This window comes from Jatropha curcas, chromosome 5 (genome assembly GCF_041381405.1).
Source record: "Jatropha curcas cultivar XTBG-Jc1 chromosome 5, XTBG_Jcur_1.0, whole genome shotgun sequence".
In the NCBI taxonomy this organism is placed as follows: Eukaryota; Viridiplantae; Streptophyta; class Magnoliopsida; order Malpighiales; family Euphorbiaceae; genus Jatropha; species Jatropha curcas.
Genome location: NC_143155.1, coordinates 25,201,689 through 25,226,216, shown reverse-complemented (window position 1 = coordinate 25,226,216; position 24,528 = coordinate 25,201,689). Strand labels below are relative to the sequence as shown.

General features: G+C 35.4%; 5 protein-coding genes across 10 annotated transcripts; 1 reads left to right on the top strand and 4 right to left on the bottom strand.

Moving 5' to 3' along the window:
• Positions 1-1,419: 1,419 nt before the first annotated feature.
• On the bottom strand, positions 1,420-6,840 carry LOC105650223 (type I inositol polyphosphate 5-phosphatase 4). 4 transcript variants are annotated; one of them, XM_037636584.2, is made up of 14 exons: positions 5,681-6,840; positions 5,490-5,577; positions 5,035-5,103; positions 4,782-4,869; positions 4,595-4,699; positions 3,881-4,499; positions 3,589-3,707; positions 3,384-3,492; positions 3,108-3,256; positions 2,646-2,952; positions 2,470-2,562; positions 2,075-2,148; positions 1,853-1,975; positions 1,420-1,730 (listed from the first exon to the last, which is right to left on the bottom strand). In XM_037636584.2, exons 1-10 carry the CDS (start codon positions 5,708-5,710, stop codon positions 2,727-2,729), a joined length of 1,602 nt encoding a protein of 533 aa, XP_037492512.1. In that variant the 5' UTR covers positions 5,711-6,840; the 3' UTR covers positions 1,420-1,730; positions 1,853-1,975; positions 2,075-2,148; positions 2,470-2,562; positions 2,646-2,726. The 4 variants fall into 4 exon arrangements, with proteins under 4 accessions (XP_037492512.1, XP_037492509.1, XP_037492511.1 ...); XM_037636581.2 differs by having other exon boundaries at positions 2,378-2,562; positions 3,589-3,782; positions 5,681-6,770; XM_037636583.2 differs by having other exon boundaries at positions 3,589-3,782; positions 5,681-6,770.
• Positions 6,841-11,857: 5,017 nt separating this feature from the next.
• STN1 (Nucleic acid-binding, OB-fold-like protein) lies at positions 11,858-12,558 on the bottom strand. Its single transcript, XM_012236808.4, has one exon. The coding sequence runs from the start codon at positions 12,468-12,470 to the stop codon at positions 11,973-11,975; it is 498 nt and encodes a 165-aa protein (XP_012092198.1). The 5' UTR covers positions 12,471-12,558; the 3' UTR covers positions 11,858-11,972.
• A 221-nt stretch (positions 12,559-12,779) lies between these two features.
• LOC105649958 (Protein kinase superfamily protein) lies at positions 12,780-15,454 on the bottom strand. The gene is made up of 7 exons (XM_012236806.4): positions 15,298-15,454; positions 14,503-14,593; positions 14,134-14,247; positions 13,752-14,030; positions 13,537-13,650; positions 13,129-13,201; positions 12,780-13,043 (listed from the first exon to the last, which is right to left on the bottom strand). Exons 2-7 carry the CDS (start codon positions 14,563-14,565, stop codon positions 13,006-13,008), a joined length of 681 nt encoding a protein of 226 aa, XP_012092196.1. The 5' UTR covers positions 14,566-14,593; positions 15,298-15,454; the 3' UTR covers positions 12,780-13,005.
• Positions 15,455-15,535: 81 nt separating this feature from the next.
• Positions 15,536-16,799, top strand: LOC105649957 (hypothetical protein). The gene is made up of 3 exons (XM_012236804.4): positions 15,536-15,688; positions 15,804-15,983; positions 16,245-16,799. The coding sequence occupies exons 2-3, from the start codon at positions 15,827-15,829 to the stop codon at positions 16,625-16,627; spliced, it is 540 nt and encodes a 179-aa protein (XP_012092194.1). The 5' UTR covers positions 15,536-15,688; positions 15,804-15,826; the 3' UTR covers positions 16,628-16,799.
• Positions 16,800-16,988: 189 nt separating this feature from the next.
• Positions 16,989-21,932, bottom strand: HMT2 (homocysteine methyltransferase 2). 3 transcript variants are annotated; one of them, XM_089722131.1, is made up of 8 exons: positions 21,600-21,739; positions 19,855-20,043; positions 19,388-19,444; positions 19,088-19,317; positions 18,788-18,917; positions 18,387-18,590; positions 17,735-17,806; positions 16,989-17,381 (listed from the first exon to the last, which is right to left on the bottom strand). In XM_089722131.1, the coding sequence occupies exons 2-8, from the start codon at positions 19,948-19,950 to the stop codon at positions 17,244-17,246; spliced, it is 927 nt and encodes a 308-aa protein (XP_089578257.1). In that variant the 5' UTR covers positions 19,951-20,043; positions 21,600-21,739; the 3' UTR covers positions 16,989-17,243. The 3 variants fall into 3 exon arrangements, with proteins under 3 accessions (XP_089578257.1, XP_089578258.1, XP_012092192.1); XM_089722132.1 differs by lacking the exon at positions 21,600-21,739 and adding an exon at positions 21,007-21,025; XM_012236802.4 differs by lacking the exon at positions 19,855-20,043 and having other exon boundaries at positions 21,600-21,932.
• Positions 21,933-24,528: the final 2,596 nt, after the last annotated feature.

The following is a 24,528-nucleotide window of genomic DNA, read 5'->3' as shown; positions in this document are numbered from 1 at the left end:
GCCACGCGTAAGCAAAAACACCCTTTTTAGTTTTTGCTATTCCTCTGCCCGTCAACCTAAGAACGACCGTACTCGCACAAAAGAGATCCGACACCACATTAAGCGCGTGTTAACAGGTGGGAAGAGTTGATGGGAGAAGTGTAATCCACGCACTATTTCGCTGTCATAAAAAAAAGTTGAAAAAGAAAGTCATGTGGGCACGGAAAACAGAAGAGACGGTGACATGTCCGAAAAAGAAAAGGCCGTTTTGACGGGAGACCCCACTGTTTCCGGTGATGAGTTTTTTTTTGGTTCTAAAATCTTTTAACCTTTTTCACCTCTCTTTAGTAAAGAAAAAACAAAAGAAAAGAATAACAGCGCAGGTTTTTAACCTCGAGGCCTAACCTAACCGATGGTGTACCATTTCCAGGACTCGGAAGCAAACCTAACCTCTGGCAGCCTGCCACGTCAGAAATGAAACCTGTACTATGCAAATTTAATGCTCAATGCCCATTTTATCATCCACCTCCATGTTTATAATGAAATCTAGTCGTTAAGGGTAAATTATTTTTCAAAAGTAAATAACATTTTTATATTTTCTTTTAACTAACTTTGCAATATTTTTATAATTTAAACAATTTCTTCTTTAAAAGAGATGTTAAACAAGCTTGGCAGATGTTTAGGTCTAACTCAAAATAATAAAATTAATTCTCCCATTTTAACAATTTACTCGAAGAAAAACCGTCCATTTAAAGGAATATTTTAAAATGTCAATTCAGTAGAATGACCAATTTCAGGGCAATTGAGCTTTATAAAAAAAAAAAAAAAAAAAAAAGCTTTGACTGAGTTGACCTGATTTGAGAGACACAAACAAAAGATGGAAAAGGAAAGTTGCCTCTTTGGCCTTCCTTCCTGTGGTGGTGGTATCAGAGAGTGCTGTCACTAATAGGAGCAAACATAATTGCAACTTAGAGCTGTGGGAATTTTATTGAGCAAAGCAAAAGTGATTCTCATTAATGCCAAGGGGTGTTATTGGGAAAGGAAAAGTTTTTTTTTGCCCATCACTGTCATAAATTTCTTGCTTCTGACAGTCAGATGGCTGGTTGGTTAATAAGTTATACCTCATTGTACAAAGGCAGATGGCTACCAAGCTGAAGTATAGTAAGTACCGATTACATCCAGTTTTGACTCCTAAACCCACAAAATAGCCTTTGGTTTTAAAGAAAGAAAGAAAATTACTGTCACCTGATGCTTAAAAACAATAACCATGAGGCAGGGGCAAGATTGTCCAACCAACACAAACATTGTAAGGACGTCCTGCTTAACCACCTGACATGGCTACATGAAAGCTGAAGCTTTGTTGCTTTTTCCTATTTCTTCTTTTCATGTCCTGTTTGATTTTCAGCTTGAATTTAGAAGAAAAGATAAAATGGCAATATGGATGATGAAGCAAGTTACTTTTCTTTTTTAGAAAAATCATTTGCACCAACAGAAAGAAAAAGAAACTTCATATCTATCAGAACTTCAACTCTTCTTTTAAATTTGTGATGAGCAGCCATCATTTCCCCCACTTCTTTCACAGTTTTTTCTCTCTTTTACACCAGTAGTACACAACAAAATACAATACAAAGAAAGACCGAAAAATGACACCTCCATCTGATTTTTATTTATTCTTTCTTTGCAAATTGAATTTTCAGTAAGTTAGACCTGTAAACAGCTCCTTAATTTGGCAGGTATGGCAAGTTCTTATCCTGGAAAATTAGCAGAGAAAGTAGTTGAGCAATTAAGACTCATAATTATGCAAATCCATTCACATTGGAGCAAAGCAATATGATTAAAGAAGGAAAAAGGATATCAAGTTAAGCTGTAATACCTTAGTATTTATGTTCACACATACTTGTTTGCAGGCATGGTAGTTACGTTTGTGAATTTGCACTTTGTGATGCTGCTATCTTTTTGAGTCAGCAGTTATTGACAAAATATAGAAAAGCTGTACCTATTGTGATGAGAGAAAAAATGGTGTGGATAGAAATTAAAATAATAAATGGCAAAAGTCCAGCCAAACTGAGAAAGAGAAAGAAAGTGGAGGACCAACCTTTATTGGATTGTAGGCAACAGGGTGTCTCTATCACCACTGAAGGGAGAGTCTCATAACGACACTGCCCCCAACTGCAAAACAGGGGACCAAACAACATATACAAATTAGAAACTGCAAGAGATCTCTTTAACCAAAAACTTTAATTGGAAAGTGATGATTTAAAATAATATTTCAGAATCTTTTTCTTTTCTTTCTGTTTTTTTCTCGGTAGAATTAATGTGGAAAGGTTCCATATTCATTTGGGCTATAGATATTATCATGTATGCCTTCGAAAGCTACATTTGGTTCTTTTGGATGTACCGAAAGAAAAGGCTGCATTCTATAGTCCTTCAATTCAGCTGCTTTATACTTCTCAGGATGCAAGAAATAAGACAACTAAGAGAAGCACATGCCTGAATAACTGAGGACAGAAACAAAAGTTTGATATTTTTGAGCAACAACTGTTTGTAAAAATGATCTTGTTTGTATCAAGATGAATCCTGCATCTGGATAACAAAAACATTCTTAGTGAGGTAAAATCACTTGGATATGCTAGCAATCCAAGAAACCAATTCACGCCCCAGGTTACCTTGGCTCTTGGCTGTACAGCAGAAAATCCCTTTTCATTTGTTGGGCATTCAACAATATGCATGAGTCAGAAATCCATCTTTTAAAAGAAGTTGAGCTCAGTGTATCCAAGTGCATGAGGCAGCAACTCTTCTACCTCAATTCTTGAACTAGAACAACTCATGTTTTTCTTGATTCGGCCTCGGTTTATGGATTCAACCTCAGCCAAAAATATGCTATAAACTGGTCTATGATCTGAGAATCTTGATTCTCCACGTACATAGGACAATTGATTGAGGCCTCTTCCATACCATAATATGCGGTCACACCTACATGCATGTTTGTTGATTGATCATTTTTTTTGTCATAGAAAATAAAACACATTCTCTCCCATGGCTCCATACAGGATTATGGATGGGATTTTATACAGCAACATTTTCATTTTTCTTTTCGACGAGAAAATAAGAAGAATAAAGAAAATTACCATGCAGGAGTTCTTCGCTTTTCTTTTGGGTGCCTGTCGTCCCCTGCATATCGATCTGAATTATTAGAATACTTGTATGTTGGAGGGAAATATATCTTCCCTTCATTCCAACCCTGAAAGACCCGTCCTTGTCTTTGTTCTATCCGAAGCTGAAAGTAAGAACCACGATAGAAGTAAGAATGAGCATTTTTTGGCAAGAAAAGATGCCAAGCTCCGCATCAAGTTGGACAAAAATCAGATTGCTTATATATTGAAATAACAAATATGGCAACATGCCTGGTCATTCTCCAACAATGCCCTCCAGTTGTGCATCTCTACAAGAGCCTTTGCAGTACGGTAAGACAGGGCAATTCGATAATTTAAATCCCCTAGCCAAATAATTCGACTGCATCAAGACCATGAAGTTTAGATACTGCAAGTTCGTTTAGTCCTAAAAGGAGGAAAAATAAAATAAGGAACAAAAGACTGATCAAGGTCTTACTCATGTTCCAGAATTGTTTGAGGCGAGTTCTCATCTCCCATGCCATGAACTCTGGGAAACCTTGTCTTCCTAAGGATCTCCATGACATCAGAATTTCTCCGTAGCTCATCTCCCTCCTTCTGCCCAGACGTTAAATGACTACAGATGAAGCAAAAGGTTGTTTGGTGCAATGACATGCTAATTGAAATTGAACCCTGGAAAAACCAAGAAAATAAGAATGCTACTTTCTTTTTCCTTATTTCATCACATTTTGGTTCCAAATCAAAGAAGTTTCCATTAAACAAAAATATACCTTGTTTCCAAGATAACCCATCAGTCCTCTGCCCACACAAGACACTTTCATGTTGCGGACATCATCTCTGAGTTCACTTCTTACCCAAACTGTTAGAAATATCCCAACCATTTGCTTACTGGCAACCAAACAGTAGCTGGATTGCCCCATTTGCTTATCTCTATCCTCCCCTGAGAAGGAACCACTGTAGTCAATTGGTGAATATTGAGTAGTACCAGGTGAATCCCCAAGTCCATTCTCTTCATCAGAAGAACCCCATTTGAAATTAGGGTCATAATCACTTGGCCTATGTCCAAAGATAACCCTGTCACATACACTGAAGCGCCGGTCAAGTCTAGGTTGCAGGATTGACATGTCATTATCCATTCTCATGCTGCGGCTCAATGATTGAAATGAGCGGCGGTGGAATAAAGATAAGGCCTTTTGCCTTGTTGATCCCTCAAAATCCGCATCCAATTCCACAATTGGATCAGGGATGGGGGAAGGAGTATGGTAACCACCACTTGCACCAGGAAGACTATTTAGAGTCTTCCTAATAAGAGCTAGCCATTTTCTGGCTGGGCCATTGTCTTCTGTACCCAAGACATTGCCAGCATTCAATGGAACGATTTCTTGAAACCTAAATTCAATGTGATCAAAGAGGTTGCCTTAGTATGATGAAACCTTCTTGGCTAAAATAAATGAGAGAAAAATATTGTGATTAATTGAAAATACCCAAGAACATAAATGTCAGCAGGAGGAGAGGTATGAAGCCAATCTTCAAGATTCAAATAACCTGGAGGAGATTTTCCAGCCACATTCCATGTTGCAACAAATATCCTACATTTGCAAAGCAATTAAAATAAAATTGAAATCCAAATTTCAAACAGAAACAAAAAAGCACGGAACACAACGAACACACCTGTAATTGTGAACATCAGTAACTTGTGCAGCATCAACATCAATCTTACTTCGCCGGACTCGATCAGAGTTCCTTTTGTTCAATCTCACTGTGGAATAAAGTGAGAGTTCAGAGGGGCTTTAGGAAAAGAATAGGGGGCAAGTTTTGAAAAGCAAGAAAACCCATAATAATTCAAAATGTTTCTTTTGTCAAGATTTTGAGGGTTAAAGGAAAGTGTGGTCCAAAGCAATACATTCGGGGTCTGATACTGAACCTGTTTTGCTTTTCTTGATGGTGCATGCCTCTATCTCTGAGAACTTGCTCCTCCAATCTTCATCATCACCTGAAAAAGAAATGCAATAAAGCGGTTAAAGCTATGCTCTTTCCACTGTCAATGCATCAATCCAAAATATTCAAACACCGGAATAAACAAATATATTTTGGCCAAGAAGAAAAAAAAAAAAATTGAAATTCAGAAGCCGGAAAAGAACAAATTAACAGATCTCTAGCTGCAAATAGAAGTAGCAGACCCACATTAAAATCCAAACACATCTTTGTTGTACGAAATAAACATTGATGCGGGTGTATAATAAAGCTAACTATTCAGGGTCCAGAAGCATCCAAACACATCTCAGTTACTATGTTGCAGAGAAAAAGAAATCTCATTTTTGTTCTTGGCATAAACAGCCAAGATTACCAAATCCAGAAGAAGAAAAGACTAATAATCACCTCCATAAACAACATCATCTGCTTGAAATTCCTCAGCTTTGCTCTTGATATTGAACCACTTCTTGACCAGTGTCTTGGGCCATGAAAGCTTCACCAATAACACAGAAACAGAGTCAGCAATCACTAAAAAAATCTATGCATGAAAATAAATAAATAAATAAAGAATCTATTTAAGGAGGCATCTTGAAAACCTTGCTATTCTTCGAGTTCCCATCTCTCATTGTTTCACAAATTCATAAAGCCTTCCAAAATTTTTAACTCCTGTTTATAAAACTTCTGTTCAGATATCTTATGGGTTTTGCTCAGAAAAAAATGTGAGAGTTGAAGAATAGAAAGAATCCTGGAAACGAAGTTTTTTAAGGAAGAGCCTATAAAAGGCGTAATCTCCTGTTCTATGCTAAAACCAAGGGGAAAATCGAAGAAACTCAATGATTAAATAAAAAGAGAAAAAAAAAAGAACAAATGGGCAATGCTCTGTTTTCCTTAGGTAACGAAGAGAAAACAATTGAGGCAGCAAGAAATTCACAGATTCTCGGCATTTTATAAATAGGAAGAGAAACTCAAGAAATACCCAGTTACAATTGTAAGAACGAAGAAGTTCTTCTCTCTATTCCCCTTCTGTAGCCATTTCAGATAAAACAGAGAAAATGAGGAAAGAAAAGAAACTGAAAGAGAGGCAACTAAAACAGGAAACGGACAAATACAGATAGAGAACGAAAGAACTGATGCGTGGAAGTAAGACTATGAGATTCTGAGAGTAGAACAAGACAATGTAGGAGACATAAAAAGGAGAAAGATGAAGAGAGAGAAAGATAGAGAGTTCTCAAGGCAACAAAAAACCTCGTTCTGGGCACAGAGCAAAGTATCGAATTTGAAGAAGAGAGAATAAAGTGCAAGTGCAAGATGAAAGAGTTCCCACACGCACACAAAAACTCCCTCTCTCTCTCTCTCTTTGAGACCCTTTTTAATTCTTGCTCCAAATCCGAGGCCTTTATTTTTTTAACCTATAGTTTTGTTTAGGCACCAGAAGAGAAGAGCCAAAGAGGTACTTTGGCACACCCACTCACAAGTAAAGTCACACCCAATACAACTCTACACTAAAGAATTACAACTATTCTCCTCTATCGCTTCTGCGCTCGCCCCTTGGTCAGCGAAGTTAGGTTTGATCTATTCTAATCACTTATGCGTACCTTAAGGCACTGCCTATTCTACAATTTGGTCTTTCTTCTTGTTAGAGAATTTTGAAGATGATGCAAAAAGGATAAAGACATTGTTAAATATTGGTGTTTCCCTTTCTCTATATATAAATATATCTGTGGAATGTGTTTAGGGGATTTTTTTTAATTTGTTTTAGTTGGTTGGTTGTTGGTTAGGACTGTTCCTTCAATGTGGGTGTTTGGGCCTGAGACAAGTATAATATAGAATAGACGTATAGGTTTTTAATAGAGGGAATTTTTGTATGAAGAAGAGTTTGCTTCATTAATTTCTCCAATGTATCTATGTAGTAATACAATTTATGGGGTTGGGGGAAATTTATAAACTTGGAGAAGGTAATGTATCAATCTCCTCAAAACCTTCTTTGTTGCTTTTTAGTAATGTGTCCATGTGCCTGTCTGCTACACAATTTAGAGGCTCTTTTTGACTCAATCTAGACTAGTGTCCAAGAGAAACAAGGCAATTTTGCCAAATTAATGCCCTTTTTATTTCAACTAGTTTTATGTCTTGTAAAGTATTAACTTGTTTTCATTCATTGATTAAAGCAACAATGTTTGTGCTTTGAGACTTAAAATTTTGTTTACATGGATGTAGGATCTTGTTAAGCCTTCAAGGGTCTCCAAACCCTAGCCCAACGCATCCACTGCCCGTGCCATCTCCTAGGGTTTTGTGCACCTATCTGAATGTTAAGGCACATAGTTATTTTCTTGAATTAAGCTTGATTTTCCTAATTGACTAATCTTTATTACACATGCCTCATGTGGGAGACCGTGTCTGTCGTGGTTCTCTTAGCTTAATTAGTGTTTAATTTTCATATTTCAAGGTTATTAGCAATCAATTAACACAACAGACTAGTTTATGTGTTCTAGGATTAAATTAATAGAGTTGACGGCGAATCAATCAAAAGGAACAAACCCTAATTATCATTTAAATCTCCAAATTTGGAATCCCTAACTACTACTTCTACTAGTACTAGTAGTATAATAAGATTACACCCTCACCACCAACCTCCCCTTTAGTGAAGCTTCCACTATAGCATTTGAAGCCATTTAGTTCCAATAATAGATTTGTCGAAACTGGAACAAGTCGTAGTTGTCCAGCGAAACTGTCTTTCTTTTCAACCAACGTGGCAATCCATTATCATGGTTTATGGAGACAGAAAGAGAGAGAGAGCTTCTGTTTCTGTTGATGACAATTGTTAAGTGCGTAATTAAGCATAAAATTTGTGATTAGTTGGTCGTAATGTGCTTTTCTTTTGTACTATAGTATTAGGCTATTATTTTACCAACAACACTTTCTTGTTTGCTTTCCCTAAGAAAGATGTCCAAAGAATAATTTCAATTAAAACCAATAATAAGTTAACAACTAGTATTTCTTTTGATATGAGTGCATCCCTTTAGCCATCACGACTAAGTATCATCAGAGCCATCATACACAATCTAAATTGAAAATAAATATTATAACCCTATATAGAGGGATTTGTTCAGTAAAATTAGTTATTTTAGTAGTTGTTAGTTGTTTTAGTAATTAGCGTCTTAACCAGTAAAAATGCTAAAAGCTACTTAAAAAACAATTAGAGAAAACAATTTCAAAACAGTTGTTTAGCGTTTTAATTATTTCTATTACTTATAGTGTTTGGCGATATAATGTTTTTGAGAAAAAAACAATTAACAAATATTATAACAGTTAATAGCTACTAAAACAATTAATTTTGTCCAAACACATGCTAATTACTTCAAAAAAAACTTAGTTGGTGTACGGTATAGTATACTAGAGGGCAACATAAAACACTATAGGTGAGTGATGTAGGACCATTAAATTTGACAGGTGCAGGTCTCTCCATTGCAAATCCACACCTGTAGAAGAAGTAGAGGAAGAAGTGAAGCAAAATTAAAGAAGGAATGGGGCCCTATGAGTTAAATGCTTTATCAAGAGGGAAGGAGAGGATTCCGCACACACCTTCAACATCTCTCATTTTCTTAAATGAGAGACTGTTTTGATACACCCATATTTCATTAGAATGGTATCTAACAGGACGCCACATAATAATATCCTTTGATTCAATAAAACATATAATGAATTTATGATTCTTTTCCATCTCTCTCTTACATGGATTGTACCTTATCTTCTACCAAATTGCCACGTGGGTTGTAGACCTTCAGCCGTCAGATTATTCCCTAAATTGGATCTAATTCATTATAACGAGTTTGATTATTGCAATTAAATTTTTTTTTTTTCTTTTTTCTTTTTTCTTCATTCACGTGTCTCGATTAGGTCTATGCTTGGGTATATTTCACCAATAATGGATTTATGGTCCAGCATCCATAAGCTTTGGAGCAATTTGTTTCATCAAATACATTTTTTTCTTTTTTAAAGAAACATGCAAACGCTTTAAATACGAGAATATGAAAATAATAGTTTTGATTCGAAAAAAATGTTTTCTATCTGTGTATAAAATTGCAGCTGGAGTAACGATTTATTAGGACAAGAAAAGATAGTTTTCATTTTCAAAACCGGGATTTTGTTCAAATTATGTGAGAAATAGTTATGGAAAGATAGATAAACGAGGCAGTCAAAGGATGATATTTGATTTATACTTTGGGCAAAGTATCTCCAGACGAGGGGAATTCCATTTTCTTTCTGTTTCTTTTGCTTTTTCAGCTTTTAAAATCCCCATTTTATTATAGAATGGGAAACATGCTAATATCTAAGTATCCATTTGGCCTTCGGCTTAGATTTTTCTTCACAAACTGCTTTTCCAATACCCACAATTCAGCAAAACATATTGAAAAGTAAAAATAAGAAAAGCCAAAATATAATTTTGAAACGCCGCTATGAACTCGATGCCAAATGAACTAATTTTAGGAGCAAACAGCATCTCCTTTTCTATCTAATTAGAATATAAATTGCTATTAAAAGCACAGTGGCTTAATTTCAAGAGACAGATGACTCGGAAACGTACTTGAAACATTGAGATTTTTCTCTATTTATAGCCGTAAACAATATTTTGATAAAGAGAGTAGTAAAAAACTTTTGGATGCATTCTGGGTAGCTGCATTAATGATGGTGAACTTAAGTCACATGGCCAAGAATTGGATCTAGGCCGGTCCATATCCTGTGCGTTACTAGGAACTACTTGTATCTATGAGAAAGATATTTTGAGAATGGTCCATTAGAAGGGCCACACAGGTTTAATGTCAAGCCTAAACAAAAGCATTGGATTTGAATAGTTGATTCATCATCTTGGTACGACTGATACTCTTCATCTATTCTCAATTATTCTCCTGGTTCAACTTCCCTGACGTCTTCTCTACTACAATTCACAGCATTTCCACCATAGGTCCTCCATTTATATGTTTAGGTACGTAATGAAGCTTCACACAAGAAGGCATTGACTTGTAACACTTCATATTGATGTGAAGGTTTTCACTTTGGGTAGAAAATTGAGTATGTGGTCCGCCTTAAACTTGGTTTCGTTTTCTTTCATTTCGTTGACTTGGGCAAAGATCTAGTCATTGGCTTTCTTGCATTTTTTGTTTTCCTATCCCTCATGTTGCCTATCAAATCATCAAGTCTATGTCTAATCCATTTATCTTTCTTTTCACAGATTTTGACCACTGTAATATTTCTTTGCCAAAAATTGATAGGACTCGTAATTTTCTTGTCTCTCCACATAAGCATAGGAATATTTTGACATTTGTGAGGGAAATATCATAAATGTAGTTAGTAGTCTTACTCTCCTACCTAATGATTTCTCCTCCCTAACAAGTTTAGAGAGAGACCAATTTTCTTGCATACAATTTGAACAAGTCCCCTTCTCCTGAGTTTATTGGTTGCGTCTACAATGATCATATTTGCTCCAATTGGGTTGCTTACGGCATTGCAGGTTGAATAAATAGACTTTGTTCCATCTCACTCTTTCAAGTTAATACAGTCTTAGTTTGTTCAAATAAGCTTTTAATCCCAACACAAGTGGACTCAGATATGACATAGAATCTTGTTTTGCTTAAAAAAGAGTTCCTAATTACTTCACGATAATAATTGGAGATTTATAAATACAAGCATAAAAGAAATAATATGACTACAAAAATCCCAGGTCTTTAAAGGAAAATGTCAATACCGGTAGAATGGCTATCTAAAATTACCTACATGGAACAACAGCTATTCTAACAAGTATCAGGAGCACCTATAAGAGCAAAAAAAAAAAATTGAAGGGTTGTATCTGTTCCTAACATGTCAACACGACGGGTAAAAACACTGCCAAGTATATTGGGTTTTTAATTAAAATAGTCAAATTCGATGAAGCAATTCAACAATTCAAAACAGTTCGCTCTGACACGAATAACATTAAATGTCTAATAACAAGAACTTTACTTCAAAAGTAATAAAGCAAGAGGCTTGTAAATGGGGACCAGCAAAAAATTTGCAGAAGACACTTTTATTCTTCTAAGTCACTTCAAGCTACAACTACATCCAACTTGAAAGTTAACACCAGTAATTTGAATTCCATGCTCTTAGTAATATGAAAATATTAGCCCATTATTTTTCTTATGGATCATAATTATGTTAGATTAAAGGCATATGATTAACTCCCACAGTTCACCAGCATGCTGATGATTACATTTCTTCATTAATCTAATTGGTCAGGATTCAAGAATGTGCTTCAGTGATTCAAGAAAATGCTTCCATTTACCATTTAAAGGTACCAGCTAAAGAAAATATATTTCTACCTACTGATAAGCCTAATGTAAAATGGTGGAGCTTGAATAAGTGAGTCATAACATCCACCATAAATCATAACTCTAATTCAATTTAAGTTAGTGGTTGACGTACCAAGTAACAATCGTTCAGTACTTTTCAAATACTTGGCCATAAATGAAAAAATCTTTGTATGGCCAACAAAGGCAGAAAATGCTCTATTGTTTTGGCTCTCTCACATGGCAAAACTTTAATTCTTACCATCACCATCATCTACTATTTTGTCATTGCTTGGTTTGTAGCTCTCAGGTTCTTAACTATCTAACGAATAACTCCATACCGGTAGGTTCCATTAAACAATTCTCCACACCAGTGAGTAACATGTTTCAACAATTGCTTTCACTGTCAATGGGCTCCATCAAACAAAGAAATAAAGACTTAATTTGACATAGAAGTAAATTGAATCATCTATCATTATCACAAGATATTAACATTAGTACGTTACCATCTTAATTAGGAAAGAAACCAACAGTGAAAACCGAAAAGCACTTAATTTAAAAACGAATTGCACTATTTACATAGAGGGCTTACATCGTAGCAATTACGCGCAAGTCTAATGCAATTCAACCAATGGAGGATCTCCGCATTTGGATCTCTCTCAATAACAACATCGGAGACAGTGATCTGCACCGCACCTCTATAGCTCGTAATCCTCCCGCGCACACAAGCCACAACACCGATCTTAATCTCTGAGGCAAAATGACTGGCCATGTCGGCAATTAATCGAACATCTGGAGGGCTGCGGCGAGAAAAATAAGGGGAAGTGAGCTGGTTAAGCCAGAGAACGCAGCTAACGCAGCCGGTGCCATCGTCGATCGTGAATTTGAGGAATTTGTTTGGTTTATGCTCGCGGGAGGTGACAATGCCGAGGATTTCGGCGCGTGAGAAAGACTTGCCTAAACGAGAGAAGGAGATTAGGTCTGAGGAGGAGAAAGATGGAAGTTGAGTGAGAGAGAGAAGATCGAAGGCTAGTAGTTTTACGTGCGTGTTTTGGTATTTTTGATCCATATATGGCGATTTTACTGTCAAATTGTATTAGCAGTTTCCTGGTTTTTGGTATAGTATCGAGGAAAAAGATGGGAACAATTGGCGGGAAAAGTTAGACACGTGGGCTATTGTAAGCTTTTTGCTAATTGCTGAGTAATGGGCCTGGCCTGGCCTGGTCTAAAACTACTTCCAACAAATGGGCTAAAGAAATTTTACAGGCCCATAGAATATATTTAACGAAAGCATCTTTAGCGTATAACTGAACATGATAATTTTTTTGTGAGGATATTACATTGAAACTTACAGTACAAATGACAAACTCAGTTTCAATTCAACTGCAAATACCAATAATCATTTCATTTAGATGTCTCAAATCTTTTCAACGGTGGCATATTGAACCATCACATGCAAGAGAATAACAGTACGTAACTATAGGAATACAGCTGCAATTTGCAGATATAAAGCTACAAATCTTTCCCTACCATTAACCATATCAACAGACCACATACTCAATTCAACAGATGCCTCTGCATCTTTTCCTTGGCAGGAGAAAGGCTCATCCAACCATGGTGCGCTTTCGGCCCCTTTGGCGAACTGTAATAATGTTGTAAAATAAAATAAGAGGTAAGAACAAGATGACAAGCACACACAGGAAAAGATAGGAGAGAGAGAGTAGCACCTTGGGCTAGCTTGTTCATGGTGGATGACCACTGTTTTGAAGATTTCTTATATGCAGCAATTATGCGATCCATCTATACAAGAACACATGCCATGGTAGTCAAATACTGTTGTGCAAGGTTCTATTCAATTCAAGTTTTAAATATTATTTCACAATTTCAAAATGTTTGAGAGGAAATTAAAAGCAAGATTGGGATCTATTTTCTAACAACCGTTTTGATGAGTTATGGGGAAATGAGGATTTCATTAAATCATGCCATCAAGACATTTCCTGCAGTTTCCACTTGCAAAATCATAAAATGATGAAACTACAGAAAATATATCTCAAAATTTATTTTGTATGTCTATCAGCAATCCAACAGAGAATGAGTTAAATTGGAATGATCAGAATTGAAAATTATTAAATTACCACATTGCCACATGAAGAATGCATAGAAAGCAAGGCTCTTTCAAGTACATACAAATCAACTGCCTTGTCTTCGGGAAGGGTTGATGTGAAGCTCAGACCAAAATCAATGAGCACCTGGGAAAAGATACCTTTTCTAGTTTAGATGCAAATACAAAAGTAAATATAATTACCCCTTTCCTCCCAAAAAATAAAGGTTAACCTATACAATAATTCACCAGTTGATTAGTGCCATTGCGGATTAGCATGTTGGAAGTGGTCAAGTCACCATGAATGAGGCCACCATCATGTAGTTTTCCAATTGCATCGCCGATCTGCATTGCAATATCAGCCAAACGTTCTTCCACAACACCATGTAACCCAAACTCAAGAAAGATATCTTTCACAGAATGACCGTCCACATACTCAAATGTGAGCGTATGCAGCAAAGGATCCAGAGCATACAGCACAGGAGTAGAAACCCCAAGTCGTCGTGCCTTTGTCATGCACCTTGCTTCCTGCTCCAAATGTTAGTACATGGAAAAATATCAGACAGCAGAGAGCTCGCTTCATCATTCACAGAGAAAAGCAAGCAAAATAGGCCTTATATAAGTAACTAACCGCATTTAGACGCTTAAGGGTGAGTTTAGAATCCAAAGATGGGTGCCTATATTTCTTTGAGAAGCGTTCCTTGACAATAGACTGTCTTCCAACAAAAGTAGACTCATAAACCCTCTGAAAAAGCATACAATCATCACGAGTGTAAGAAACTGCAACTTCCAAAGTACATTTCTAAGCAGTTGAAATAAATTACCAAACAAGACAAGCTGAAAAAGATATTTTTAAGAATTGAAAAGTGGAAACTTTCATAAACAAAAATGCATAATATAAGTTCTACGCATAAAAAAGGAAGGATATATGCAACTCAAAAATTAAAAGGCAAGAATGTGTTATTTGTGTCCTTTCCCCAAAAATTATAATAAAACTCACAGCTTCAGCGCCTTGCTTTATCAGAATAAGCGAGCCATCTTTAACATCTGAATTGATCTCCATACAGTTGTGTAATTGTAAAGAAAATTACCTGGTGAAATTACAAACCAACACAAAATATTAACCAAAGTTAAACATACAGAGAAGGTTTTTATTTCACTGTTCTAATACTTTTGTAGCCTTTTTAATTGTGCTAAAAGATAACAATAGAACAAAACAATTAGAACTATTTTTTGTTTGTCCTGAAATAAATATGGTTTAATCCGTAACATCACATATAATTACTGGCAGACCTACTAATTGAGCCGTTTTGAATTGGTTAAAAGTAAATATTTCAATGTACTAAGATGAATTGTATATAAATATGTAAAAATATATAACCTTCGACGATATTCCAAATGCATTCATGACAAAACATGAATCTCTCTCTCCCCTTATCGTCAAGCCTTTTTATGCTATCATCAACAAGAAGTTGTTTCCCAAATTTACAAGTTATTTTCCATCGACCATTAACTTATTTCCGGTGATTTATTCTCTTTTAATGCCTCAAACAACAGAAAATTGTTCGTTAAGGTGAGGAGAAATAAGGATTGTTGGACATGTCTAATAATATCAGTATATGTAGCAAGTTACAGCATTGTATATTCACATGCTCAACACATCAGATTTTTCTATCTTTTGTTCAATAGAATAGTCGTTATATTTAATTAATACGTTCAGCAACCACAATTATCCACATTCGCAAAGCTCGTAAGAACAGTTAATAGAATTGAATTTGTGCACAAGAGGATTTACCTTCTGATGGTTTGAGTGTACGAGCCGGCGGTAGAGAGCAGAACCTCTAACTCGAAGATGGACTAAACTGCAAAACCCTTCCGCCCCAAATCCTTCCCTCTCCAACTTTCTGGCGCATAATAACACAACAACAACGACGTCGTTAGAGCGCCTTTCTTCTTTGGATAGAGGTCTAACTTTAATGTCCATCGGGTCCAAGTCCAACCTATGAGGGTGTTTTTGTAAATATGAATGCGTGATTAAAGAAAAACAGATACAACGATGCCGTTTAAGCATGATACAGCAATATTACCAGTCAAACTGAGACCCTCGGAGCCTCCCCTTGCAAAGCAGAAACCCTAACCTCCACTCCCTCCCACCGATACCAGAGCAAGCTCAAGGTTTCTTCCTGGTAATGAAGCTCGCTTTTTCTCTGGGTATTTTTCAGTTTTTCAATCTTTTTATTATTGATTCATGATTTTGTTTTGATCTAAATTTCTAATCGAGTGTTTTGAGTCCTTTGTTAGGTTTATAGCTATACATTTGTACAATGAAGAGGCCAATGCCATTGAGCGATAACGAAGAGGATTCATCATCTTCTGATGAATCTTCATCATCAAATTCAGATAGTAATGTTGATAAGACGAAAGGAAGGGACGTGTCAAAATCTAACAAAGGCCATCAATCCAAGGAAAAGAAGTCTGAAGGTATTTTAAAAGATTCATGGCATATTTACCAAAAGAAAGGGTACATATTGTATGAAAGTGAGAAAAATGGGGGAAAATATCTTTCTCGTCCGTAACTGTAGTCCTTACTGTTCTTTAACTACGTTAGTGAATGGGATGTTGTTCTTGACGATGTTTAGCTTGCAAAACGCAAATATCTCTAAACAGTTCCTCTCCTCTTTCTCAATATCTTGTGGTATTGATGCAAAATTTTGCTTTCCTCTGCATATGTTATATATCTAGGCAAGTACGGGAGGCGTAAGAGTGGCGCTGTGGATTTTGATGTACTGAAGCAACATGGCTATAAAGGCGGAATGTCGGTCCTGAGTGTGCCCCTGCCGAAAGAAGACACAAAACCAGACTGGGCTTGGTCTACTGGCAAAGAACGTCGTGAGATCGAGGCGGTTGAAGAATCTTACGAACAACGGCAAAAAACCAGAGCTGCCTTGTTAGATGCCGAGCGATTGACAAATGTGCAAACTTCTAAAGAGAAGAAAAACCTTAGTTTCTCTCAGAAGGAGAAGAGAAAACGCGATCTTGGTCAAGCTAGTCGAGGGAAGAATTTTGTTGAAGAAGAGAAGAGGTTGTCAAGGGAAAGTGGTATCTACTCTGGCTTTGACACGTAACTAGTAACGCTTTATATAGCTATGCTGTTATTGTGAAAACTCCATTACTGTGTAATTAGAAATTCTTATAAGTTCTTATGTGTTGCTTCGAGTAGTAGAGATTTTTCTTCTTCAAGGTGAGCTTTCGGTTAACTGAAAAAGGCATTTGCAAACTAGTGAAATTGTTGGAAAATCAGGCGTGGCATTTTCGTTAATAATTCAGTCATCTTGAGCATTACAAATAAAATTGCAGTTTATAATCTATGAGCTGATGAAAAATATAATTTATGTTAAAAAATTTAACAATTTTAAGTATATTGGCATAAATAAATTTGTTTTTTTTTAAAACAAGTATTTTTATTTATAAATAAATAAACAAATGTGAAGATAATAGGAGAGGAACTTTATTTTTTAAATTTAAATTCGACACGAGTTTTAGTAAGTAAGGCTGTAAACTCTGATCCTTACAACACCTTATACAGCCAGCATATTCATGATCCTGTGTACTATGAAATTTGAACCGAGCTTCAAAGGCGACATTTCTCTGCTCTCTGACACAACCGAGTCCTCAAAGGTATCCAGACAACGTAAGCCATTTTGACAGCTTCGTCAGATTTGTAAGTGCAGAGCAGAATACCTACCGGCGGAGAGTCCAGTATATAGCGCGGATGGTTTTAGGAGTTGTTCTGCAACAACCTCCAATGAGGGAAGCCCCAATCTCACACCATTTGTTTACATACGAGACAAAATCTTCATCTGATATCCCAGTATTTTGCTGCAATATAAACATATACTGTTAGTTTATTTAGCATATTAAAATGCAGGCTAGCTGCAAAGCTGCGAGCATTTGATACGAAAAAGAAGGGGAAATGAAGTAAATTGGATAATGACATATTTCCTTTTCCCTATTCTTTTAAAGATTCAAAAGAAAATTTCCAGAATCTTCAATAAGCCATATTGCTGACTATTACTTCTGGAAATAGCTTCAGATTTTGCAGTGGTGAATGTTGTTTTACTTAAAACTACAAGGTTTGATTTGTTCCTTCAAATGTAATTTAAAAGAACAAGTTGAAGGTACTTTCTTTGTATTTCACAGGAAAACAAACAATGAAGCAAAATATAACTTACCACCCACTCCTTTAGGTCAGCATCATAACTCTCCCCACTGTTTGGATATATAAGTATTGGTTTGGATGTCACCTGAAGAGGCTGAAAGTAAGTTTCTCAAGAAGTAGATAGCCTAGTATATTCTGACTAAGATTTTAAAAAAAATAAGAGAGGAACTAATTCCCAAAACATTTACAAATGCTGAAAGCAGAAACTTCTTAGTTCAGATTGAAGGCCAAAACTATTATGGCATAATATAGAAACCACACATACAATATTCAATTGGTGTCACTTGTCTCAGTGGAAGTATAATTACTGTTGCTAGTCATCTGCATATCATACCATCATAAAAGGCATCTCAAGATTAAACAAGCAAGCATAACAATCATTATCATTGTGGAAAATTGCTCTTAAAAAATTACAAAAACAATGAAACAACCATTCCGTGGATTTGGATAGCTAGGCATTTGAAATGATTAAGTACTAGATTTCACATTATCTTGAATTTTTATGATTTTACATTTTAAAACTCAAATCCAAATTTGCGGTCCAAGCAAACTTTGGCAAAATACTTTTGTAGGAAATATATGCAGACTGTGGAGGTAAATAGGCTAGGGATAGTCAATTGACCATGAAGGAGAACCATGTAACTACTATTATGTTGAAAGCGCACCTTCTTGATACATAGTATCAGTCCATGAATAAACCTTGGAGGCGTGCAGTTGATTCCCACAGCAGCTACCTTGCTGCATGATTCAGCAATTGAAGCACACTCAAGCAAAGAATCACCACTAACCACATTGATACCATCCTTAGAGTTAAAGGAGAACCATGCAGGGATTTTTATGTTTTCTTCCTCTAATAGGTCAGCATAAGCCTGAAAGAACAGAAAAGTCAATGAGATAATTTACACCAAAATTAACATGGCAGCAATAATTAACTAAGCAAGCTTCGCTCCCCAATTTACTCTTCCTTTCTTTTCTATAGCTTCCCAAAACCAAGTGCAAATGTCCTTTTAATTTCCAAGAAACAAAAGGAAAAAATGTTAAGATATCAAAAGAAGCAAACTAATACCTGAGCTTCAACCTTATTTGGAACTGTTTCAAATGCAATGAGGTCAGCACCTGAATCTGCCAATACCTGAACCCTTCTGCGATGAAAATCTTTCAAGGTTTCCAGGGTAATGTCATCACCATAAATCCCACTGAGAATGTGAAAGAACAATGAGAAAGTTTCACTTCTATAATGGATATGTTTAACCAGACGTGCAGAGTCAACATTGATTTGAGATGTTTGCCTGAACTTGGTGCTTGATACAAGTGATATCAACAGAAAAGCAGCTCATTTAATGTTTTAAATAACAAGTGGACTCACCTGTACTCAGATCCATCAGCCAAATAAGCTCCATAGCTGCCAACAGAAGCTGCAACTAAAATGGGACGCTGTTTCAGAACCCTATTGTCATTATTACCATCACAAGCACCTGTTTGGCATCTCTCATAGTAAATATCTCTGGCCTCACAAGCAATTTCCACACTTTTCTTAAGCAGGGCTTCGCCTTCTTGGCTAGAGAAGCCTTTGGCTTCAAATCCCTGAATGGTAGCCTGTCCAAATTCATATAAACTGAGTGTCACTTCCGTGGAGAAAGACAAAGAAAGTGTTTGTTGTTAGTACCTGATAAGAGGCCGTGATGATAACATCAGCCCCCGCTTCAAGATAGTCAAGGTGCACCTGCCCAGTTACGAAAATCAGCTTCCATTTTTTTTTATTAAAACAGAAATAAAACAGACTACAAGAGCATGAAGTATCCTCCTCATATAAACACAAAGAAATAAACAATAGCAAGCAATTAAAAGTATGCCCCCGAATTATGAAACCATCTTCTACCACAATAAGCCTCCAGAAATTCCCATAGCACAAGAAACCATCTTCTACCACAATAGAATAAAAGACAAGATATAGCCTGGTAAAATAAAAAGATATGATTGTACTAACTATCCAAATGGTTTATGACATAAGTAAACAGAACTGATTGCTAAACAAGAAAAGATAGTTTATATCATTAGATGGCAGTTTACCCACTAAAAATCGTGTCAACATGTGAAGACATTCGCATAATATCTCTCTTATTAAATTATTACATCAATGAATGTGGAGTCTTCTGAATACATTTTATGGTGCCAGCATTGGCAAATTTTCTGGGGGAGACCAGGGACTAAAAGGACATGATACCCCATAATTCTGTGGGGAAAACTGAAATGATGTAAAACCAATAACTAGTTTTGCTCATTTGATTCATGGATATGCTCTGCCCTTACCCCCTTTCCTTCCTGGCCAGAAGAGAAAAAAAGACAATCAGAAAAATGCTTTCATAATAATACTAGTCATAATAAGAAGTGCAAACTTGTCCAAGTCCCACCTTCAATCATCAAATTAATAGTGTTTCTTTCAAAATCATTCATGATAGCATATGCTTTAAATCAGTTGAATACTTTCTTTCCATACTTCGATAAAGTTACATGGCGTGAATCAAGAAACAAACTACTTTCTATACACCAAACTGATACCCTTGTGTGCCTCACCAGCTATACTTTTCATCACTAAAACCAACATCACTCCCTCCATTCCACTTTTAAGTGTTGCTTTAAAAATAAATTTTCATTCCACTTCGTCAATCATTTCAGAAAATTAAGGAAGTATTAATTATTGTTTTTCAACTTTACCCTTGTCTTTTGTTATCTCCATTAAATTACACAATTTCTCTCTTCCTTATCACCTTTCTCTCTCTTAATTAAAGATTTAGAGGATTGATAAAAGGACAACTAGTCGAATATAATACTTTTTTCTATAATTGAAATTGCTCAATGATTTTCTTAATCATCGTGCAATTACTTTAAACAACGTTTAAATGTAGGCATGAGCCCTTATAAGAATGTTCTTCCATAAGAACAACTTTTCCAGCCGTTGGATGACAAGTTGTATTAGGATAAGCACAATTATTATTTGTCTATTTGAATTGAGATAAATGTAATTTTAAATCCAATGGCTGATGAGATCATTCTCATATAAGAACATCCTTATATTAGGCGAACCTTAAAATGTAACAGAAGATAGAATTTGGGATTATCCCTACTCCAAAAACTATAAAAATAAAAAATAAAAAAAAAAAAAAACAGGAAAAGGAAAAAAAAACAAAGACAGAGAAGAGGAGGGCATATGTTGCATGCCCTCTGCCAACCATTAATTAAATAACATGTATTTGACATACCAGTGGCCCAAATTGAGATACTTACCACATAAATATAGTCTGTCGATACTAAACTCTAATAAACAAAAGACGATACGGTTGATTCAAGAAAAGCAAGCTCAGAATCGAGCTCCAATTCGAACTTCTAATGAGTTCCATTCTTATATTATTATAGTCAAAAAGTCCTGACTACAGACATCTCAATACAGACAAAACTATAAAGTTGATTGTATTTACACAACCCCCATAGAGTCAATACAAGAGAACAAATAGCAGAAAGCAGGACCACGATAAATGCATGTTATGGAGGTCCATATCTGCATAGATCCAAAAAAGCAGTGCCCATCTCTGTTAGATGTGAGTAAGCTTTCATTGGCAGTCATAACACATACAATTCCAAATAAGATCAGACCAGCTCTCAGTCTCTCTCAGCCAATAATAACTAATTAAGTGCTCTAGAATCATAAACCTCATCCTCAATAGAAATAACGCATTTTCTCAAAGACAAGGTCTAAAGTCTAAATGCACTACTTGCTCCACATTTCAAATTTAAAGGAAAAAAAAATTTGAAATAGAAACCTAATCAGCTATTATGTATACATGTACAAATACGCAAAGAAAGACAGAGAGAGGTAGTACCGTACGGATAAGGTGAGGCGAAGTTAGAAGACACTTGGCACTCCAAAGGGGATCGTTCAGGTCAGCGCCATGCTGTTCGAGCTCCGTCGCGAGACCACCGTCAATGACAGCGACGCCGCCAGACTGCCGGAGGAAATCCGATATCAAGGATGACTGCTCGGCGCCGGAATGCCTCATATGCGGAGTTGTTCCGATAGAGAAGTTATGACTTTCTCGTTTCATTGTATTAATTTGGTAATTTGGTTGTTAGGCGCGTAGCCGTAGTGGAACTGGATCAAGTACAAGTCGGCAGCAAACAAAGTGACAGTAGCGCTAGCTCGTTTGCACCGCCAATTCCGTATCTATAGGGGGCAAAGTTTCTAGAGATTGACCCCACAAGTTTCTTAAATAGCACTTGGGACCCAGTTGTATTTTCCCCTTGATTTAATTCACCTCAGCCTTCTATTTTCTTTTCTGATTACTTCACAAAATTGTTTGACAATCGCGGGCTTTTACAAAAATAATTCTCTTCATAAACTATCTTCCAATCTAATATCATTTCAAAACTATTTACTAATTTAATATTTATCCTAACACGGAGAGAGTGTTACACTAAAATCACGAATTGAGTTGGTAACTTCAATACAATAAAAAACATAACTCGTACTAACAAGCAGGGAGCAAAAAATAGTTATATAAATAAATAATAAATTTTATTTTGTATTGAGACTAGCAATCCAATTGGTGGTTTCAATACAAAATAAAAATTCTAAATTATCAATTTGCCTTTTCACTAAAAAACACAATTTATTTGGTGGTTTTAGTGCAACTATGGGATGTGACCACTAGTTGGTAAAAAGTACATGCAAAAATAGTGTTTTATTAAGAGTCCACCAGATTAATTAGTGATTCAATAAAAAAAATAAGTGTTCACTCAAAATACATGTATGGTCTTGTGGTTTTTTGGTTCACAATTATTTCAAGTTACGTAATAACATCATTATAGAGAGTAATAAAATGCTTCGAGTTGAACTTGTATGATGTTAAAAATGTCTTAATAACTAATACATGAAAAATCAATCATATGAATGTCTCCCCACATGTCCTCTTGTACCACACCTTGGAGGCCTCCTATTACGACGTGGATTTCGACATACTTTATCTTCTCTAAGACCTTGACATTCTTCTTTATGCTCAATATTTATATCGACACTCATGTGAGGAGCTTGAACCACATTCACAAATAGTTGTTTTGTGCTATGAAATGTTAGATGAGTCTATTGCTCGGGTACCATCATCATCTCAAAGAAATCATTAAATGAGTGTCTAGAATGAGATGTAAATCTATCATATGTGCCAAAAGACACCGCAGAAGTATTGAAAGTAGGTATTGTATATTGAAATAGCGTTGCCTCGCCTATTTCAGAGAAAGAAGTATGGGTTGCCATCATTGGAGTGTAATGAATGTTTAATGGCATTTCTAATGTTGTAGATGGTACACTTTACTCAGATTGTGGTGCAGAAGATGATGTGTTGCCCATATTAGTATGATAACCTTCATAATAGTTATATGTCATAGAGAGAGAGACTTGAGGTATATCGTCTATTGGCGAGGCTTCAACTAGAATACTTCTAGATGCCATTTCACGACTCTTTCACCTCTGTAGTTCTTTTGGTGTTTGGGCATGAGGAAACTCTATAAATGGAGGGGCAGGTTAAAGCATAGGATGAGTTTTGGTATTAATTTTTCATTCATCACATTAATAGGCTAAATAATCTTCAAAGGAATGATGAATTTCTACACGTTGGTGATGTTGAACTATAATATATATGTTGGAGCCCATCTTCCTATTGTAAAAAAATATTATGAAAATAAGAGCAAGATTTATTAATCAATTAGACTAAGAAATTATAAAATAATATAAAAAGCTATCGAATAATTACTAGAGCTCTAACTTGTGCACCTCGAAATGAAATCCAACGTCTAGTTCGCTGCACAATCAAATGTATTGCACCAAAATCATCAGATTATATGTATGTTTTTGTAAAAAAATATTTTAAGTGAATAAATATTTTTTTATTGAAACCACTAATTATCCAGTGGACTCTTTAACAAAACGCTGTTTCTCCGTGTACTTTTTACTGATTAGTGGTCACATCCCATAGTTGCACTAAAATCACCAAACGAATTGTATGCTTTAGTAAAAAGGCAAATTGACAACTTAAAATTTTCATTTTGTATTGAAACCACCAATTGGATTGGTGGTCTCAATACAAAATAAAAATTATTGTTATTCATATAACTATTTTTTGCTGACTGCTTTACTTTTTTTATTGCACTGAAAGCACCAAGTCAGTTGGTGCTTTTAGTGCAACACTCTCTTTCTATGTTAGGACAAATATTAGATTGGTAAATAATTTTGAAATGGCATTAGATTGGAAAATAATTTTATAGAGAGCATCATTTTTGTCAAAAGCCCGATAATCGCATTCTAATTTGAAAATTATTAAATTATTGGTTCTTTATCTTAAATTTTTAAAGAATTGGGGTCTAAATTTTGCTAGTTTGTTTTTTTTTTTAATGTCTCAATTTTATTTTTTTTATCAATCAAGTGTTTGAATAAAACTTTTTATTTTCAACCGGAATTTTATTGTCAAATTAAACAATTTTATTTAATAAAATCACATCTAAACATTCATTCATTTGTTCTCTATTTTGATGTTTCAGTAAGAAATTTTGACAAAATACATTTAATTAAATTGATAAAAAATAAAATTGAGATACTTAAATAGAAAAATAAATAAAATTGGATCACTAATTTATGATTGTCCCAATACTTATTTCATTTATATTGACTATGATGTTCATGCACTTGTGCAAGAAGACTAATACTTATCAAAATTAAAATGTTCAAAAAAATATAAAAAAAAAATCAAATTTCCTGTTTGT

Coding starts and splice junctions, on each gene's coding strand:
- LOC105649958 (XM_012236806.4), bottom strand. CDS start 14,565: ATGGAGATCAATTCAGATGTTAAAGATGGCTCGCTTATTCTGATAAAG. Junction 14,248..14,502: donor TAAAGCAAGGCGCTGAAGCT/GTGAGTTTTATT, acceptor ATGCTTTTTCAG/AGGGTTTATGAGTCTACTTT. Junction 13,651..13,751: donor GCAATGGCACTAATCAACTG/GTGAATTATTGT, acceptor ATCTTTTCCCAG/GTGCTCATTGATTTTGGTCT.
- HMT2 (XM_012236802.4), bottom strand. CDS start 21,821: ATGAAACGAGAAAGTCATAACTTCTCTATCGGAACAACTCCGCATATG. Junction 18,918..19,087: donor GCTGATGGATCTGAGTACAG/GTGAGTCCACTT, acceptor TCACATTCTCAG/TGGGATTTATGGTGATGACA. Junction 17,382..17,734: donor CTGACCTAAAGGAGTGGGTG/GTAAGTTATATT, acceptor TTTATATTGCAG/CAAAATACTGGGATATCAGA.
- STN1 (XM_012236808.4), bottom strand. CDS start 12,470: ATGGATCAAAAATACCAAAACACGCACGTAAAACTACTAGCCTTCGAT.
- LOC105649957 (XM_012236804.4), top strand. CDS start 15,827: ATGAAGAGGCCAATGCCATTGAGCGATAACGAAGAGGATTCATCATCT. Junction 15,984..16,244: donor CAAGGAAAAGAAGTCTGAAG/GTATTTTAAAAG, acceptor TTATATATCTAG/GCAAGTACGGGAGGCGTAAG.
- LOC105650223 (XM_037636582.2), bottom strand. CDS start 5,710: ATGAGAGATGGGAACTCGAAGAATAGCAAG. Junction 5,104..5,489: donor AGATGATGTTGTTTATGGAG/GTGATTATTAGT, acceptor TTTCTTTTTCAG/GTGATGATGAAGATTGGAGG. Junction 4,870..5,034: donor CATCAAGAAAAGCAAAACAG/GTTCAGTATCAG, acceptor TTTATTCCACAG/TGAGATTGAACAAAAGGAAC.